Source organism: Dermochelys coriacea, chromosome 10 (genome assembly GCF_009764565.3).
Source record: "Dermochelys coriacea isolate rDerCor1 chromosome 10, rDerCor1.pri.v4, whole genome shotgun sequence".
In the NCBI taxonomy this organism is placed as follows: domain Eukaryota; kingdom Metazoa; phylum Chordata; order Testudines; family Dermochelyidae; genus Dermochelys; species Dermochelys coriacea.
The window spans coordinates 7,063,014-7,082,694 of NC_050077.1; the positions used below are offsets into that span (position 1 = coordinate 7,063,014).

The window sequence follows — 19,681 nt, forward strand, 5'->3', positions numbered from 1 at the left end:
AACATAGGTATTGTGGAACACATTTTGCTAAGCAAATATTAGCTTTTTTCCAAGGGAACGCTGCAGCGGGTATCAGTGAAGGCAGGGCAATAAAACAGACAAGCTTCATCTCGAAATAACGGGCCAAGTGCAGACTGGGTATAAACCCGGCTGGCATTAAATTCTCTGAGCCACATTCAGTGCTTAGTTTCAAGTTAAAAATGAGCAGAATGGCACAAACATAGTAACTTGCACTGATCTGGTCCTCCGTGTGTCAAAATGAGTGCGACTTACACTGAGGGAAATGAAAAAGGCGGAAATAGCAGGAAAAGCAACCAATAGGAAAGTGTAAAGTGTACATGGCAGGGAGTTGCTACTTTATTTAACAACCCTCTGTCAGTTGCTTTTCATTCTACAGCCCCGCTCCAATAAGCTGTTTCACCTCCTTGGTGTGTAAGTCACCCTGGATTTTGCACATCCAAACTGGAGCAAATCACACTTTTTTACCATCCAGAACCCATTTCTGCATTCAGTGACACAATACGACTCTGATTGAAATCCACGGGAACTGCTCTGGCAGAGGGCAGAACTGGGTCTCCTGTAACTTAGCACTAAAATTTTGGCCATTAGCTACTGATTAAACCCCTGGAACTTCTGCTTCAGAAGTGGCTCTGGATTTTCTCTTGCTGGCCAGGGTGTTCAGGATGGAGTCCTCACTGAAGGCCCCCTCGAAGGCAGAGAGAATGGACTGTCGGAACTTTTCCTTGAAGTCCTGCCCCACAAAGACATAGAGGATGGGGTTGATACAGCTGTTGAAGAAGGCAAGACTGGAAACCAAGGGGATCCCTATGTAAAGGGCCATTTTCAGCTCCTGATTGGAAGAGTTTTTAGACATTTCAAGCAAGCAGAAGACATGGTACGGAAAATAGCAGAGGAAAAACGACACTGTGACAGCAACAATGATCCTGAAAGGCTTAGTGGACCTGGCTAGATGGCTCCTTTTCATCCTGACAGCAATGATGCTGTAGCAGATAAGGATCACTGTGAAGGGGATGAGGAACCCACATAAGAATCTGGTTATGATCATAGCTTTGTGCCTCATTTTCCACAGCCGACGTGTCGCCTCAGATTTATAGTCATCAGACAGGGCAAAGTTATTGTAACAGCTGGTGACGTTCTTCGAATTAGTAGTCGTGTCTCGAAAAACAAGATACGGAGAGCTGATGATGAAGGCTAGGACCCATGTGACCAGGGCAATGTTGGAAGCCAACTTTGGTGTCCGGTGGTTACGAGACCACACAGGGCAGATCACCGAAATGCATCGGTCTATGCTGATCACCATTAGGAGGAAGACACTAGCAAACATGTTGAGGAAGGCAATGGTGCTATTCAATTTGCACAGGAGCTTCCCAAATGGCCAGTGAAAGCCCAGGGCAGTGTAGGCAATGCTGAAGGGCAGAAAAAAGGTGAAGATGAAATCGGCAACAGCCAGGTTTAGAAACCACACGGCATTAACTGTCTTCTTCATCTTGAAGCCAGCGATCCAGATGACAAGGCCATTGCCTGTCACCCCCAGCAGACAAGCAATGCTGTAGACCACCATGGAAAGGATATGCATGCTCTTTTGGAGGCCAGAGAAGTAATTGGACACAGTGGAGTTTTCATGCTGAGTGGTGGAGCTGGTCGAGAACAGTGAAAAGGAAGAGATGTTCTCCATCACCATCTGGGATCCTGAAACTAGACAAGCACACTTCTGCTATTATTTGCATCACTGGCAGTTGCCGGGCAATCAGTGTGATGTGAGAATCTTTGCCAACAACAGCACACCAAAAACCCGTAAGACCATGAATCTGGGAAATAACCTACATTTAGTATTGACAATGCTTATCTAGAGCTTTTCATCTGAGATTCTCAACAACAGTTTGCAAAGGTTATGTTACTGATGGGGAAAGTGAGGCATAAGGCATTTAAGTACCTTGGTCGAGATCCCAGCAAGACAGTGCCACAGCTAGGAGCAGAGAAGAGCTGTGTGTGAATATCAGAGGGCGGAAACTGGTCCTAAATGAGCCGTGTATCTGGTGCCTGATTTTGTCCAGCAGTTAAAGTAAGATGTTCAGGCGTAAGCTCAACCGCCATTGGAATACCTCAGAGTCCCATTATTATTAATGGAAACTCTGAAATCCATCAAGACAAAAATAATTGATGCAAAGACTCCAGAATGCCTAGAAAACACAATACCCAACTCACCAGGGAGAATCGCACTGGGACGCTTTTCTCCTCTAACAGCAAAAAAGAAGAAAGACACACCCAAAAAGTCTCTATTTCCCTCCAAGCACAGTTGCCAACTTTCACGTGGTAAATAAGCACCCCGACTTTCACAATAAGCAGAAATCAAGCTAATCCCATTTCAAAACAAGGCCAAAATAAACCAATCCCTAAGAACCCCAACACTCTATGTGACTAGGTCCCCCGGTGTGCAGTATGGGACTGTGGTGGGCTTGCTGTGCACCCCTGACTCTCTCCTGTCCTTGCCCCTGCTTGCAGGGAGCCAGTCCAAAAAAAGAAGCAACAAGCTACAAGCAACAAACCAAAAACTAGCCAACAAGCAACTCACAAGCCAATTAAGCCAAAAACAAGTCCAATTTCTATGTTTTTTTCACGGGTTTGGCATGCCTGCTCCAAGAAGGAGCACATTTCTGTGGAAGAGTTATGCACAGGTGCCGCTCCAGTTGGGAGGAGATGGTATTCCAAAGGCTGGCACTGAATTGGTCCTGGAAACCCTAGAGGTTTAGGCTCTGTGTTGACACTGGTCACAGAAGCTCCTCTTTATCTCAGTCAGTGTGATACGGTCACTACCAAATGGAACATCTTAGGATGGGCATGTGGTCTTGTCACTGCTCTAAAAGTCATGGGTGAAATCCTGGTCCCCTAGAAATCAGTGGATGTTTTGCCATCGATTTCAGTGGACTCAGGATCATAGCCCAGGTGAAAACTACCCAGGAAATTAATCAGACATAGGCAAGCTAGCAAAAAAAAACCCCTCTCTTGCCAGCAGACCTCTGCCCACACCTCCCCTAACATGCTCTGAATGGCCCTGCATCTCACCAGAGATGCTGGTAGGGCCTGAGTCTTTCATGCACTGAATGGTACCTTATTCTAGCCCTCAGTGAGGCTGTTATCTGGTGCTTTATGATTTAATTCTGTTTCAGCAAGGTGCCTTTTGGGATACATTTTAAGTATAATAATTTATTATAATCTAGTAAGACAGATTTTCTCCCATTTACAAGCAAATCCCCCTTTGAAGTCCCAGCCACCTCCTACTTTTTTCACTGCTTCCCACCCCCATTTAATTTCTGGCACTCGGATTAACTTGGGAGCACTCACCGCTACCTTATGCTTCTCACCACTTCTCTGCTCTCAGCTTCTGGACACAGCGAGCAGTGCAGCCGCTGGGCTTATTGTATCTCTGAGACAGTGAGTGGCTCTGAGAGTGATTCAGGTCCGCTTGTTTGGTCTTTCCATGGCCTGATTTCATGGGGAATTTACGGGGCATCATTTATTCCAACCTCTTGTTCCTCAATTTACAGGGAGTAGAATTTAACCCATTGGCATCTCTGGCCATAGCGTGTCCTGAGATGTTGTCCTAAGCAAACACTTTGGTTGGCAGGATGAAAGACGTCTCAAAGGTGCAGCTGTGAAAATGTGCCAAGTGATCCAACCCCATCCCAAGTGGAAGCTGGAATGCTGGGGACATGTGGCCCAAATTCACTATTGTATTGGGATCACAAGTCAAAGAGAATTCCCCAAGAGGATCACAAAGGGACAGATGCCTCGAGAGACCCTCTGAGGTGGGCACAATCTACCCAGAATGAGGCTTCACATTGTATTTGGGGGTTGATCCTCAGCATCTATTCGTGACCCGGGGTAAGACTGCACCATAGTGCTGAGCCTCCTGACTGTCTGCATCAGGGGAAGTTTTTCCTCCTGGCTTTTTAATTTGTACTGAGAACAGGAGGGAACCTGCTCTTACTGCTTTCGATCTTGCTCCGTCCTCTGCCATGCGAGACACACGGGCGCCTGCAGAAGTTGTGCCCCCTTCTAGGAGTCATTAATTCAAAATCACATCCTTAATGTTGTGTGTCCGCTGCCCTCTTGGCTGATACACTGGGGACTGAACCATTGACCTGCACAGCTATAAAGCATGTGCAACTGCAGCTTGAGCTACAGAGCAACCCTTGCACCTGGGCTGTGCTGTGCCGATCCGAGCCCACTGGGGGCCCTAAACGAGCATATCCCCTCACCCCACATACTAATAATTAATAGGAGGTGGGGGGCGGGTGCTTGAGCTGCTCAGGGCCCTAAAAAGAAAAGGAGGACTTGTGGCCCCTTAGAGACTAACACATTTATTTGAGCATAAGCTTTCGTGAGCTACAGCTCACTTCAGCATCGGATGAAGTGAGCTGTAGCTCACGAAAGCTTATGCTCAAATAAATGTGTTAGTCTCTAAGGGGCCACAAGTCCTCCTGTTCTTTTTGCGGATACAGACTAACACGGCGGCTGCTCTGGAACCTGTCGGGGCCCTGCGCAGTTGCTTAGCCCGCTTATGCCTAGCGCCAGCTCCGGCTGCAATGACTCCTCGTCTCTGCGGAGTGGCACAGATGGGGGGCGGGGGTCTGTAACAGACACTCACCAGTGGGTCACAGGTGCAGTAACGCAGGTGCCTACGGGGGGGAAGGAGGAGAGATGCGCTGCGAGGACCCGGAGAGTAAAGAGCTTGGGGCGTGAGCCAGGCTCCCAGAGGCAAAGCGCTCTCCCTTCCTCGGCCCGCTCCTAGCCGCTGGTGGGAGACCCCCTGGCCTCCCTCCAGGGGCGGATCCCCCCCCCGCTGGGCATCGGGCCCGATCCCCTCCCCGCTGGGCATCGGGCCCCCGCTGGGCATCGGGCCCGATCCCCTCCCCGCTGGGCATCGGGCCCCCGCTGGGCATCGGGCCCGATCCCCTCCCCGCTGGGCATCGGGCCCCCGCTGGGCATCGGGCCCGATCCCCTCCCCGCTGGGCATCGGGCCCGATCCCCCCCGCTGGGCATCGGGCCCGATCCCCTCCCCGCTGGGCATCGGGCCCGATCCCCTCCCCGCTGGGCATCGGGCCCGATCCCCTCCCCGCTGGGCATCGGGCCCCCGCTGGGCATCGGGCCCGATCCCCTCCCCGCTGGGCATCGGGCCCCCGCTGGGCATCGGGCCCGATCTCCCCCCCCGCTGGGCATCGGGCCCGATCCCCCCCGCTGGGCATCGGGCCCCCGCTGGGCATCGGGCCCGATCCTCCCCCCCCCGCTGGGCATCGGGCCCCTCGTCCTCCCTCGCCACCCGCCGTGGCCCGGGCGAGGGGCGCTGCCCACCCACGTGCTGCTCCGGGGCCGGCCAGAGCCCGCCGGCCGGCGAGCTCGGCCTGGGCCAATAGCGTGGGGGCAGAGGGCGGGACGGATCGCACGCGTGCCTCCGATTGGTTGAGGCCATTCCGAAGGTTCCGTGCGCGGGGACCACGTGCAGCTCGAGCGAGGCGGGGCGTGTGTATGAACGTTCCAGCCGCGGGGCTGGGCGAGCCTGCAGCAGCCCCAGGCGCGCCGGGAGCCCGGTAAGTGCGGTGGGTTCCCGCCGGGGCTGCAAGTCTAGAGAGCCCCTGGGCCAGGTTCACTGGGGTCCGGGTATCTCTCTGCTGGGGGCGACATCCGTTAGCATTAGCTCCAGCTGCACGTGGCTCGGGGGGGGGGGGTCGCTGTCTCTCGCCCCTTCTCCTGAACGGCAAGGGCTTTGTGCCTCGGCTGGGCTGAAAGGAGTTTAGCAGCAGCTGCCTCTGCTTTTTGCACTGGAGGCTGGGAAAGCAACAGGAAGTTGGAGCCAGGATCTTGATACTACTATTTGGGAGATCCCTAGAATCATAAAATATCAGGGCTGGAAGGGACCTCAGGAGGTCATTTAGTCCAACCCCCTGCTCAAAGCAGGTCCAGCACCAACTAAATCATCCCAGCCAGGGCTTTGGCAAGCCGGGTCTTAAACCCCTCTAAGGATGGAGATTCCACCACCTCCCTGGGTAACCCATTCCCGTGCTTCACCACCCTCCTAGTGAAATAATCACAGAATGCCTGCCTACCTCTTTTATGCCCCCCGCACCTCACTGGCTGGGGTGGCAGAACTGAAGCTGGAGGTAACATAGCAGAGGCTGGAGCAAAATCACTGTTGAGATGTTTCAGAGTAGCAGCCGTGTTAGTCTGTATTCGCAAAAAGAAAAGGAGTACTTGTGGCACCTTAGAGACTAACAAATTTATTAGAGCATAAGCTTTCGTGAGCTACAGCTCACTTCATCGGATGCATTTGGTGGAAAAAACAGAGGAGAGATTAGGGTGGAAAGTGATTTCCTCCCTCTTTTGCAGCAGGACACACAGATCTGGGGTTGTTGGGAAAGTGGGTTTCAAATGCAAACTAAATTTCCTCTTAAATCACAGTGACTGAAAGTAGTTAAAGTTCTTGAAGTGGGAGGGAATGGTTTCTACACTGCCCTTCTGTCTAAAACAATCTTTTCTCTGAACCCTACTGCAGATGAATAGGAAAATTATAATTATTTTACTGATTGTAAAATTTTATCATTTGAATGGTAGCTGTCCCCAGCCAAAATGTATAACACAGACCCTAGCTGAAGGGCACAAAGTGAACTACATAGTGCTTTTCCTGAAGCATCAGGTGTCAGCTACTGCCAAAGTTGAGATACAGGATCTGATGGACCGGTAGGTCGGATATGATCCTTAGATCAGGGACTGTATTTTCACAGGTTTCAGAGTAGCAGCCGTGTTAGTCTGTATTCGCAAAAAGAAAAGGAGTACTTGTGGCACCTTAGAGACTAACAAATTTATTAGAGCATAAGCTTTCGTGAGCTACAGCTCACTTCATCGGATGCATTTGGTGGAAAAAAAATTTTCCTCTAAGGTGCCACAAGTACTCCTTTTCTTTTTGGACTGTATTTTGTTTCCTGTATAGCACTGAATAAATGATAAGCACTTAACAGATAGCATGGTCCAGTGGTTAGGGCCCTGAAATGGGAGGGAGGGAGACACTCAATTCTGTACATCGGGTTCCATTTCTGCCACTTACTCTTTGTGAATTTTGGCAGTTTGCTTAACCTTGGTTTCCCCCTCAGTGGAGAGAACAGTACTTGTCCACCCACCTTCTGTAAAGTACTTGGGGATATACCAGTGAAAAATGCTATACAAGAGCTTATTTATTCATTAATGATGATCTGGTCTGGCAGGAGCTGGGATATCAGCCTGGCTGGAATGGCAAATCCTACTTTTCCAACCTAAGCAACATCTCATTCTGACTCCATTTTTGCAATTCAGCATTTCTGATATGCAGAATTTACAGTGCCCCAAAGAGATAACAGCAGATTCATGGGGAAATGAAGGTACATTTAGAATTGCAGGGGGAGGAGCGCTTCTAACCAGCTGCTCCTTTCCAAGCCTGGGCAGACAGCTTTCCAAATGGACTTTAGTTATTTGGCACTAGCAAACAAATGTGATTGCCTAATTAGCTGTACATGACCTTTCACTAGCCTTGAGGCGTTAATGTTTAAAAGGAGTTTTTGTTTTTGACTAAGACAGAGGCTGTTCTGTCCCTTCATGACTCTTTGAGAGTTTATGCTTGTAAGCTTATGATCGCCACAGAAGTCACAGTGATGGACTTTGATTAATGAATGCGTAGCTTTTTGGATTGCATTGGTCAGGCCTGATTGTCACGTTTACTGTAAATATGGAGCTTGGCATGGATCCAGTGTTCCACAGTGCTACTCAAAGTGGTGGTCTGCGGACCGGTGCCGGTCTGTGAGCCATCGGCTGCCAGTCTGCGTGCACATTGGGAAAAAAAATTGCCAGTCCCCCACATCAGATAGTTTGAGAAGCACAGCACATGCTTTGGGCCTTAGACCTGCTCTGCAACTTGTATTCATATTGAGCAGCACCTTGCTCGTATGAGAAATCCTGTGGTCTTACATGGGACTACTCCTGCATGTAATGTGCTACTTGTAAATAAGGGTGCCAGAGACATTTATCAGATGTGCTGAATTTAATATCTCTTGTATGTTTCAAGCAGACGTTCCCTTTAAGTAGAGCAGCAATTACAAAACAACATACCTCTGTCCAAAAATATATTTACCAACTACTGTTACAAGTAGTTCTTAATATTTCTAGAACTAAGAGTTTGGAGGAAAAATAATGCTTTTTCTCTCTTCAGTGTGATTTTAACCACACAGAGTGCTGGCAAATGCCCAGTTTCGCTATTTCCTGTGTAGAGTTAGGTCAACAGTTTCCCCGGTTATATGTGTGGATCTCTGACCCAGGAACAAGCGAAAGAAAAACAGCTAAAATAACAAAGTGATTATAGAACCACAACAATTGGCAGGGGCAGGGATAGTCCTGAAATGACACACTTAAAAAAAAAAAAAAAAAAACAACTAGATTTTAAATGGATGGGGTCTCTAAGAATTGTAGAAAGAAAAGGAGTATTTGTGGCACCTTAGAGACTAATTTATTTGAGCATAAGCTTTTGTGAGCTACAGCTCACTTCAAGCTGTAGGTCATGAAAGCTTATGCTCAAATAAATTTTAGTCTCTAAGGTACCACAAGTACTGCTTTTCTTTTTGCGAATACAGACTAACACGGCTGCTACTCTGAAACCTAAGAATTGTAGGGTTTTCATTATCAGCTTGGTCCAAACCTCAATGAAATATGTTCTTTCCATAGATTTGGATCAGGCCCTGATACCTAGATTTACTGGGTCTTATAATTTATAAAATTTAGCACCTAATTCGCTGCAGGCTGATGTTCCAGTTTGCAGGTCACAGCCTGGAAAGGAATCTATTTAAAAACAATACAGGAGTGCTACAGGGAGTGTTCACCTCTGGTGGGGGCTGTTATTAACAGTGCTCTACAAACTGTCCCATTCTGTTAGTTTTCAGACCACGTTATACCGAGCAAGCAACCGCCCCCGGCATGGCTCACTTAACCAATGTCAATGGAGAGCTCCCCAGTGCTGAACTCTGGGTGTCCCATAACAAGATGGTCATGGAGCCGCTTGATACCAGTGACCCAGAGGTGAGAAGGCTTTTTTCCAGTTTTTGTGGTGGGGAAAGGGTTGCGTGGGTTTTGGCAGAGGGGAAACCTGAGCAATCGCAACAGGAGATCTTGATTCATCCTCCCAGCTCTGGGACCCATGCAGCCAAAGGGATGTTGATCTTCCTCAGGCAATGACTCGGGATGGCAGGTCAGTCCAAGTTTGGTCATCCAGTCCTGGGTTGTCACTTGCTTCCACTCACCTCATTTCCTATTCCCTCTGCCACATGCTGCAGTCCCAAGGGAGATGGCAAAGGAGAATGCTTGGTAGCTCTCCTCACCAGTGTCTGGAGCATCACCTCCATGGTGTTCCCAGCCCCTGCTGCCGTGAGTCTGAAGGTCCCTCAAAACCCAACACTCCCACATGGTGGCCTATAGCTGTGCCACATAATAGGTCTATTCAGTGTCTCATCCCAGATTTCTCAGGCCCAGGGTTTCTCTTTCCTCTGTGGGATCGGATATTATTTATATGGAAATGAGCATAGCTGTGGTCCTTGCATCTAGCACATTGTTCCATGACAATGGAGCAAACGAGAAGGGGCGATCTATAGCCATTAGAAATTTAGATGAGCTGTTACGTCATCTGTTTCTTTCTTTCAGCCAATTTTCACTGCCGTAGTGCCTTACTCCGTTCAATTTACACGTTCCTCCAAGTGCTCATTTTTGTGAAACATCTAACATGCAGGCTAATGTGTCCTTAATTTCATCGTGTTAGGCCTAGGTTATTCCTCCTGGCACCGCCCTAAATAATTTCTCCCGATCCTGCATATTCACATCTTTCCAGTATTTGTGGATTTGTCTCCCCCTTGTCTACATTCCCTTAGCCAAGTTCTATTTTTAACTGCAGTGAGTCAGCCTCCCTCCCCGGGTCTCTCCTTGCTCTTCTCTGCACTCTCTCCAGTTTGTCAGTATCTTTCTGATAGAATGATGCCCAGAACTGAGTCCAGGGTTCCAGGTTCAGAGCCACAAGAGAAAGGATTCTTGCCTCCCTTGTCCATGGCAGGATGTCTCTGTATTTTTCCATTCTACCATCTGTTGCTTTTTTGCCTTAGAGAGAGTGCCTCCCAGCCTCCGATGCTCTGTAGAGAACTGATAAGGATGGGGTTTCTTCTCTCAAAGGTGTACGACCTCATCAAGAAAGAGAAGCAGCGCCAGAGGCTTGGGTTGGAGCTGATAGCATCCGAGAACTTTGCAAGTCGAGCGGTTCTGGAGGCCTTGGGCTCCTGCATGAACAATAAATACTCGGAGGGGTACCCGGGACAGAGGTGTGGAATGTAGGGGGATTCACATCCAAAGGGTGTTCTCTGTGGGTGGGAGAGAGTCCAACCCTCCCTGGCTTGGCTCACTGTCCTTGAAGTGATTGCTGCTCCATTACGGGCCCAAGCAACCACCGGCTGTAAATTGTTCCTTTCCCAAGGCAGGTACAGACGCACTGCACTTCGCTCCTCGCAGAGTGAGGCCAACGTGGGCTGTCGCCCTGCAGCTTCCTGCCATTCCTGCTAAACTGTCACCTCCGAGCCTGAGGAGCATCAGGCGGATTCTGCACAGACCCCTGGGGGAGGGAAGAGGGGTCCGGTTAGCTCTTACTCTGCCACTGGCATTGGGGATGGAAACCCGCGGCATCACTGACATAAGACTCCTGCTTTTCTCATCCGGGTCGCAGGTACTATGGTGGGACAGAGATTGTGGATGAGCTGGAGATCCTCTGCCAGAAGAGAGCTCTGGAGGCTTACAGGCTGGACCCACAGAAATGGGGGGTCAACGTCCAGCCATACTCAGGTAGCAAAGCCCAGATCCTCCTTGGGAAAGGGGATGGCAGAGCCATTGGGACCCCTGCATTCCCTAACTCGGTCATCTCTCCCTGGGCTGGGTACAAGTGTGGGTGCTCAACAGAGGGGACTGCTTTAAAAACCCCCTCCCAAGGTCACAGCCCGGACTCCCGCCCCCGAGAGCAGTGGTATCAAGCGCTCGGTGTGCTCAGGGGCTGCCTTTCGTTGTAGGCTCCCCCGCTAACTTTGCAGTGTACACGGCCCTGGTGGAACCCCATGGCAGGATCATGGGTCTGGACTTGCCTGATGGGGGGCACCTGACACATGGCTTCATGACGGACAAAAAGAAAATCTCAGCTACCTCGATCTTCTTTGAATCCATGCCCTACAAGGTAAGGGGGACTCCACCCGGCCGATTGTGGGGAGATCAGTGGAGGCCAGCAATCGTCACCCCTCTTCCATGCAAGCAACTTACACTGGCTTCTGCCTGAAGAGCTGGGATTTCTTAGTGTGCCCCGTATTAGCAAAGGGAGGGTGTGCTATGATGGTGGATACCGAAGTGTTAAATAGTCTTCCTGAGACAAATGGTGATGCTGGAGGCTGATGGACCACAGCACGAACGCTCAGGGCCTGATCCAGGGCCCACTGAAGGTGGGCGGGAGGGGGGGCGTCTTTCTATTGGCTTCGATAGACATTGGCTCAGGGCCTTAACCCTCCAGAGCTCTGATGGCCTATCCAGCGTGCACTGGCTCTACTGAGCCTTGAGCAGGGCTCCAGTCAAGTTGGAGGAAGGAGGCATGCAGCGTCCCAACTCTGTTGCCATTGTCCCAAAGTGGGAATGGAACAGAAGATGGGCCAGACTCTGATGGGTGGGTTAAGCCAGTGTTTGCACTAAGAACCAAGCTGACATGAGTGAAAACTTCTGCTGCAATTGCCCAAACTTCTCCCAGTAGCTTCCTCAGTGAGTTGGAGCCGCACCAGCAATGACTGCAGGGTTATTTCAGCAGAGAATGAACCCGCGATGAAACCAGCACTCACCTGGGTGGAAGTACGAATTAGCCAGGATCTTGCTAAGCTCACATTTATATTCCAAACCCAAGGGCCGTATGAGCTGAGCCTCCTCCCAAGGCTCAAGAGATCCGATTTCTGTTGCCAGCTCTGCCAGTGATTCAGTGGGTGACCCTGGCTTAGTCACTTCAGTGCCTCAGTTTCCCTATCAAATAGGAACAGTGATATTTACCTTTCACAGGTTGGTTCCCAAACTGTGTTAACATCTTTGACCTGCTCTGTAAAGATTCCCTCTTATTAAACATGGCAAATTCTCTGACTGGTGTGCATTAGGGCTGCCATATTGAGCCTGAATGCCCGTTTTGTTACTGTTCAGTGTGACACTAGGCTATTAATGACTGACCTTGGGCTCTGTGTTCTCAGAGAACAGATCGGGGCCAGTTGCTCCCTCCTGCACTTGGTAACGACTTGCTGGGTGAAGTCATGGGGTCCAACAGCTGACTCGAACTGTGGTTCTTTAATGGAGGATGCCAGGGAGATCAGACCATGGCTGTGCAGAAAGCCAAGCAAGAGGTTCTCTCTGACAACCCCAGGGAGCAGGGAATAGCCACTGTCTGCTCTGCAGACCCATCATGGAGCCGCCGTCGTTAACCCTTTAACTCTGCGAGGGTTTCATGAGAGAGCTGGGGCGGGCAGTGCTACAGAGTGAGCACTGCTGCACAGCAAGATGTAGCCGTCTCTCCTCTAAGGCTAGAGAGGCATCACATGGTGCTTGCCCTTCATGTCTCTTCTTGCTGCTCCCTTACCAGGTCAATCCCAACACTGGCTATATCGACTACGACCGGCTGGAGGAGAACGCCCGTTTATTCCACCCAAAGTTGATCATAGCAGGTAAGCGGCTGGAGAAGGAAAAGCAGCTGTTGGAGGCTCTGAGCAGCAGGTAGAATCTGTTCAAAATCCTTTCCTCCAGGCTATTGAAAGATCCCAGCCACAGGGCTTAGTCGATGGCTAGACACTCAGGAGCAGCGTGGCAAATTTCAGCAAACATGCAGCATCCTGCCTTATGTTCTGAGCTGCCTCTGTGCTGATACTGTGGCGACTTGGAGAGGGGGCCTTGTAGTTCGAGCAGGGGACTAGGAGTCAGGATTCCTGTGTTCTGCCACACCAATGCATTGCGTGGCCACCAGCAAGTCACTCACCCCTCTCTCTTCCCGTCTTCAGGCCCCGCAGGGATGCACTTTGGATCAGTGAGCCCAAGGACTCTGGGGGGCAGTTCAGCAGCTGCTAATTTGGTGACCTGGTGTCTGTCTCTCCCTAATGGGCAGTCAGGCTTTTCCTGCCACTTGTCTCACTCCGGCCTCTTACAGCCAAATCCTGGGCCCCTGCCATGGTCTGGCTCCTGGACTTCAAAATATTTCCTCCCTGTGGACTTGTGCTAGGAGACTAGCAGCTGCCTGACTAGTTACCCAGGCTTTGGGTGGGTTGTACAGCCCATGCTGCCGTGGCTACACCATTACTGACGCACAAGCTAGCTCCATTAGAACTAACTCAGGGGTGTCAATCACACAGTATAGACGCACCCTGAGGCTGGTGTTTTCTCCTGGCCTAGGAGTTAGCTGTTACTCGCGTAACCTGGACTACGCCCACATGAGGAAGATCGCGGATGAGAACGGAGCTTACCTCCTGGCCGACATGGCCCACATCAGCGGCTTGGTGGCAGCCGGTGTGGTGCCGTCGCCATTTGAACACTGTGACATTGTGTCGACCACGACTCACAAGACGTTGAGAGGCTGCCGGGCCGGCATGATCTTTTATAGGAAAGGTTTGGGCCACGGAGCGAGCAGAGGATGAAAGGCCCCGGGCTGGGCCGGGTGGGCCATTGGGGACCTTTGAGCTAGTGTGGAATAGGAGCCAAGGCTGGTCCCTCTTCCCTCTGGCTGGCAGGAACCATGGAAGCAAAGCTTGCAGCTTTCAGAGAAGGGGGGAAAAGGGCTTGTCCTTCCCATGGCTGTATTAGATCCCCAAATGGATTTAATGAAGTCCCAGGCTGCATGTGGTTAGTGATGCTCCCAGGGTGGAGCTGGACAGATTTATCATTACCCTCTCGCAAATCTTCTCAGTCTGTCCAGCCAGGCTTCCCTCTCTGCTCTCTCTTCCCTCCACCCTGAGCCTGGTTTGCCAATGAATCCCGGTTTGCCATTTCCTTGAGATCTCTTCCATGCTGCCCCCTGCCTGGCCCTCCCTCCCTAGCCCAGCTCAGTTCCCTGTACAGGCCTGGGTCAGGGGCAGCAGGGATTGAACCGGGAGCTGTGGATTTTAAGGCTTGAGCCTCTATTGCCTGAGCTAAAAGATCTAGCTTCGTCCGGCAAGCTGTCGCAGGCTCATCAGCCTCAGGTTGTCGCTCCCGTCACACCTTAAAGGGGCCAGAGCACCAAAGACTGGGTTACACATTCACCCTTTCCTCATTCAAATCCCTCCTCAGCTCACTCCTTCTGCTAAGTCCACCACCCTCCTCTCCCACTCCTGCCTACCATCATGCTGGTGCCCACCTATTCTGCTGCGCTTTGAGTTTGCAAGTTCCACAGGCCGTAGCGGGCTCTGCACAGCTCCAAGCACACTGCTGGGGTGCAGGGTTGTGACATCCTGACTCCAGCCACCATGGGGTTAAAACAAGACTGATTAAACCCACCCAGCTATAGAACACGGGAGAAGTTGCATGAAGAACAATGAGTGAGCTGGGCCCCATAGACAGTGACCATCCCCCTTCCCTCCTAGGAGCTCGCAGCGTGGATCCCAAGAGTGGCAAGGAAATTCTATACAACCTGGAAAGCCCCATCAACCAGGCCGTCTTCCCAGGGCTTCAGGGAGGGCCTCACAACCATGCCATTGCAGGTAGGGGCCCCAGAGGGCTCTTCAGTGGCTGAACTTTAGCGCTGCACCACCACGCACGGCCGGGGCATTTCTAGTTCCAGCCAAAGTTGCAGGGCTTGAAGCAGGAGAAAATGCACTTTGTTTAACAGTGCCCCCTGCAGCTGATGGCCAAAGGGATATTTGGCTCCATGTGGGAGTCCCAGCCAGGTCACACAAGCTGGGGAGGCAGGGCCCAGTGCAGGGTCTCATGGGTGAAGTGTTAAGGATGAGTTTGCAGCCCCCCTGGGACCAGCACCCAGACAAGAGTTTGGAGCTGCCCTGCTGCCCAATATTCTGCTGGTCTCTAGTACTGCCTCTTATCTTGTACCATATGGGAGCTAAAACTCCAGTACTGAAGGTGACCAAGGCTGCTGGCTGTGCATGGGGATATGAAGGTCAAGGGCTGGCGACCCAGGGCTGACCTTGCCTCCATAGGCAGGCCCCAGCATGAGAGTGGGGAGCCCAGACTTCCTGTCATTCTGGGTCAGATTCCTCTCTGCCTCTTTCCCCAGCTGTACCATGGCCCTACAGCTCAGAGGGAGGGAGGGTTAGTCAGTTTGCAGCAAGCTTTGCGATCCTCTGATAGCCAGCACTGAAGAACAGCAGAGTATCATCCTCTGGCTGGAACCCTTCTCCCCTGGCCGAACCCCTCCTGTTAATCAGCAAGAGCAGCTTTTTTTCTGTGGATTCCCACATTCCTCTCCCTATTGATAGAAATAGGCAGCAGGTGATTTTCCTCCAGTTGGGAGAGTCCAGATCCACGTCTTGGTATTCAGTGCTGAGGTGGGGGAAAGATACCACACAAAAGACACAGTTGCATTCTAACCCTCTGGCCATTGCGCTGGAGAAATCTGAAATCCCACTGTAGAAACATCCCCTAGCAGTGGGCCTGTGACTCTGACCCATCAGACCATTGGGCATCAGCTAGTGAGATTTTGGCAGCTGTATAATGGAATTAAATTCCACCGTGGGGTTCACAAGCCCTTGTGCCTCTCACCAGAACTTGTTGTAAACAGCTAGCGTAAACGTGGACTGTGCAGCACTGACGGCCAATAGGCGCTTTGTGTCGCGAAGAACAGCTCTGGGACCTTGCATTGCTGTGTCTTTAAAGCCTCCTAGCCGTTATTCTAGGCCTGGCTTGGGAAGGATCGTTCCTCAGCTTTCCAGGCCAGGGTTCCATTGTCAATGCTCCAGGTCACCACTGAGCCCAGGCACGGAGCAGCCTGGCTTCTTGATGCTAGCATAGAGACGCAACACTTTTCCTTTCTGCCCAGGAATCGCTGTCACTTTGAAGCAAGCCATGACCCCGGAATTCAAAGCCTATCAACAGCAGGTTGTTGCAAACTGCCAGGCACTGTCTGCCACTATGATCACACTGGGCTACCATGTGGTCACTGGTAAGGACAACTACTAGGTATCCACTACATTTCCTCCTGAAAATGAGGCTGTTTCTGTTGCCTAGGGCCTGATCCCAACTCTAGTGAAGGCCACAGACTCCTGCTGACTCAGGCTGGATTGGGATGGTTATAGAAAGGGCCGGAGCTCTGTTATAACACAACCTTTTAGGATACACGTGCAGGGAGATCTTCCTCCGGCCACCCATCTCAGGAGAGTTTGAGCGCAGAGCTTGGCGCACAGAAATGATACAGGTGTCTAATACGTTGTTGTGGCCCGAGCCATAGACACAGCAGCAAACCTCAAGCCAATAAGAGAGACCATTAGCTAGTAGGCCTGTTTCCTTTAGGCTCCGGATAGTTCTTGTTCTCCTAGCCCTCCCTTTGCTGGAGCACTTCCCTGCCCCATGGCAGGCTGCTCCACCACCCTGTGGCCCAACTCTTGCTCCCCGCAGTCCTGGGCAGCATTGTGGTTATAACTGCAATGGTCAGTGGGAGTAGGACTGAGCCCAAGCACTTAACTTCCAATATCCCAGCCTCAGTGCCTTGACTTCTAATGCACTAGATTGTGTCCATTTCTCGTCCTTCTATTCCTCTTCCAGGTGGGTCTGACAACCACTTGATCCTCGTGGACCTGCGCAACAGAGGGACGGATGGTGGGAGGGCCGAGCGGGTGCTGGAAGTCTGTTCCATTGCCTGTAACAAGAACACCTGTCCTGGTGAGGAGGTCCTCTCTCAACTGACTGCTTAGCCAAGTTTGCAGTTTCACACAGGTTGCAGCCTGCTTCAGGGCAGCACCCAGAGAGCTGGGGTTGCTCAGGATCCCTGGGGAAACGGGGCCACTTTGCTAGGTGCCAAAAGACAGATTTAGGAGCCTTATCTTTAGGGCTGCAGAGCAGAGCATCTTGGCTGACAACTGAGTGTTGCTGGCTTGGCAAGCTGTGTTTGGCCCACGAGTGGCCACACTTAGAACTATTTCTATCAGTGAGGGGAAGAGACTTCATTGAAGGAAGAGGTAGGGTCAAGCCAGACAAACCTCCGCTCACTTGAGAAACCTGCTCTTGGTGGTGGGGCCAGATCTCCGCTCTGGGGTCAGATCCCAAGAGGAGGAAGGTCTGAGGCAGGCAAGAAGGTTTCCTACAGCATAAGGACTAAAAAGGGGTCGGCTCTGTTCTCTGTGTTCTGCTGAAGGCTGGAGAGCCACCAAGGACAGCACCAGGGAATGTTTCTTCAGCAAGACTAAGTCTTCCTTTCCCAGCGTTAACCCCTCACTTCCCTGTGCCCTTGGGGTTCTCACTTGTTCGCTGGCAAGTGCTTCGGGTAGATTTACTCTGAAGTATTGTTAGTAAAGCTAAGATTTAATCCTGGGTATTTTTAGTAAAAGTCACGGACAGGTCACTGATAATAAACATTCACAGCCAGTGACTTTTACTATAAATACCCATGATGACTAAACCTCTGCTCCTGGGGCCCTGCTGTTCTGGGTGGCCCCTGCTCTAGCGGTGAGGGCTGACTGCCCCTGCTGGCCCATTGCTCCAAGTCACCTAGGGACTGCCCCCCCGCCAGCCCTCGGGGTTGCCCCCCCGCCAGCCCTCGGGGTTGCCCCCAGGACATGCTTGGGCATTCCCCACGGTTGCTGCGCTGGCTGCCCCTGGACCGCGGCTGCTCGGGCCGTCCCTGGGGACGGCTGCACCGGCTGCTGCTCAGGCCATCCCTGGGGCTGCCCGAGCAGCGGCTGGCCCCAGGGTGGATCCTGGGGTCAGCTGCACCGGCCGCTGCAGCTGCAGAGGTTGCAGAAAGTCTTGGAATCTGTGACTTTCCACAATCACCATGACAGAATCGCAGCCTTAATTTCTGGATGAGCCAGCTTCACGCTGATGCGTTTGGTCTGTGGCCGCAGACCGTGCCCCAGTTCCACGCCCAAGGCCAGTTCAGGGAGCTGAATTCAACTCTTCTTCTCTGCCTCCTGATCTTGGAAACACCCGGCCCCACAAGTTCCACACCCGGCAGGGGTAATTCAGGCTTTACTCTAAGTTCTCTGGTGCATGGGGGGGGCATTAAACCAGCACATGCCAGCTCCTCTGCAGACACTCCCATATTAGGGTACTTATTTGCCTGCTGCCCACACCCCCAATTACCCCTCTGCCCTCCACTGCATTGCACTACACTCCATCCCTGAAGTGGCTGCATTTCCACGCTGGAGCTGCCTGTATAAAAGGGACTACATAACCATGTACTGTTTAAGCAGGTGCTCCTGCTCTCTCCATGTCTGATCAGTGCGTCAAACCAGTGGGCTTGGGGGAAACCTGTAAGTGCAGCAGCTTTGTAGGCTGGAAGCAGGGGCAGGCTTCTCTCCCAGCCTCCATGCCGCTGATAGTGAATCTTAGAATGCAGCGGGGAGACTCACCTCACGGCCTTGCTGGCTGGAGACGTTTCCCGTGGGGAGCATGGGGGCTGCTCTTCCTTTCCTTCTTAAGCTTTGGTTCATGCTGGGGCTGAAAGGGAATTGGCACTGGCTGATCAAGACCTGGCTTGCTGTTCCCACCAACCCAACGACAGTTAAATGTACCTCTTCACTGTTGCTTCCAGGTGATTGGCAAGGTCACAGCCAAGTCTTGGGGCTGTAAACCTAGAGGCCAGTGGCTTTCCTGTTTTGCCATGCAGCCTCCTTATGAGAGCTGGGCAGAGAGGGGCATGTGGACAACCCCAAACCAAGCTAGAGAGAGCTCTAAAATGAAGGATGCCACTCTCCTGCCACTCCCCCCCAAAATAACTCCAGCCAAGACCACTGGTCATGGGAGGAAGCTTGCTCCTTTCAGTAGTGCTTGTGGGAGCGTGGTTCTCCTGACGGAGTCCTTTTGACACAGGTGACAAGAGTGCCTTGCGCCCAAGCGGCCTGAGGCTTGGGACACCAGCTTTGACCTCCCGGGGATTCCGGGAAGAGGACTTCCAAAAAGTAGCTCATTTCATCCACAAAGGTAAGGCTAAGGCTGCTGCACTTGGCTGAGCAAGGCAGAGCTGTGGCTCCAGCAGGTTCCAGAGCAAAAGTTTCTGCTGTAAAGGCCTAAGCCAGCTCCTCTTGCTGATTACACTGGGAGTTGGACCACGCCCTGGGTGAACACTAGATTTCAGTGTGGCTCTACTGAATTGAGGGATCCTGGCCGGTCCCTGTGCTGTGTCCACTCCTGATCTAATGTGCCCATTTTCCAACTCCAAGGAGCTTTCCGAATGGTTGGTGCCACAGACTCCCCTTTGGGCCTGTAGTAACCTGGCACTAACGGCGGCTGCTGTGATGCACTCAGGCCTGCTCTCTGGGTGTCACCATGTGGTGGAAACAACCACACTTCCACTGAGAGCAACAGATCCCATGCAGGCTAGGCCCAGCATCCTCCTGACTCCCCCCAGTTGCATTTGCTAAAAGAAGGCATCTTCAGCCCCCCAGCGTGGTGCAGGGCAGCAGGGCTGGCA

At 51.7% G+C, this 19,681-nt stretch overlaps 2 protein-coding genes across 5 annotated transcripts in view; one reads left to right on the forward strand and one right to left on the reverse strand.

Moving 5' to 3' along the window:
- Positions 1–19,681, reverse strand: part of LOC119862374 (chemokine-like receptor 1) — a 25,779-nt gene continuing 6,098 nt past the window's right edge. The window contains exons 1-2 of one of the 3 annotated variants that reach the window (XM_043493627.1): positions 4,670–4,902; positions 1–1,716 (exon numbers count right to left, since the gene is read on the reverse strand). In XM_043493627.1, coding sequence (XP_043349562.1) covers positions 617–1,702 — 1,086 coding nt within the window. In that variant the 5' untranslated portion in view covers positions 1,703–1,716; positions 4,670–4,902 and the 3' untranslated portion in view covers positions 1–616. Of the gene's footprint in view, positions 1,717–3,363; positions 4,336–4,669; positions 4,903–19,681 lie in introns of those variants that run through there. The other 2 variants (XM_043493628.1, XM_038419021.2) reach the window with 2 other exon arrangements.
- SHMT1 (serine hydroxymethyltransferase 1) overlaps positions 5,278–19,681 on the forward strand; it is a 15,877-nt gene continuing 1,473 nt past the window's right edge. Inside the window, exons 1-11 of one of the 2 annotated variants that reach the window (XM_043493626.1) lie at positions 5,278–5,394; positions 8,979–9,114; positions 10,252–10,397; positions 10,796–10,911; positions 11,133–11,293; positions 12,719–12,800; positions 13,519–13,731; positions 14,685–14,801; positions 16,094–16,216; positions 16,816–16,932; positions 19,081–19,191. In XM_043493626.1, coding sequence (XP_043349561.1) covers positions 9,013–9,114; positions 10,252–10,397; positions 10,796–10,911; positions 11,133–11,293; positions 12,719–12,800; positions 13,519–13,731; positions 14,685–14,801; positions 16,094–16,216; positions 16,816–16,932; positions 19,081–19,191 — 1,288 coding nt within the window. In that variant the 5' untranslated portion in view covers positions 5,278–5,394; positions 8,979–9,012. Of the gene's footprint in view, positions 5,395–5,509; positions 5,610–8,971; positions 9,115–10,251; positions 10,398–10,795; positions 10,912–11,132; positions 11,294–12,718; positions 12,801–13,518; positions 13,732–14,684; positions 14,802–16,093; positions 16,217–16,815; positions 16,933–19,080; positions 19,192–19,681 lie in introns of those variants that run through there. The other variant, XM_038419011.2, reaches the window with a different exon arrangement.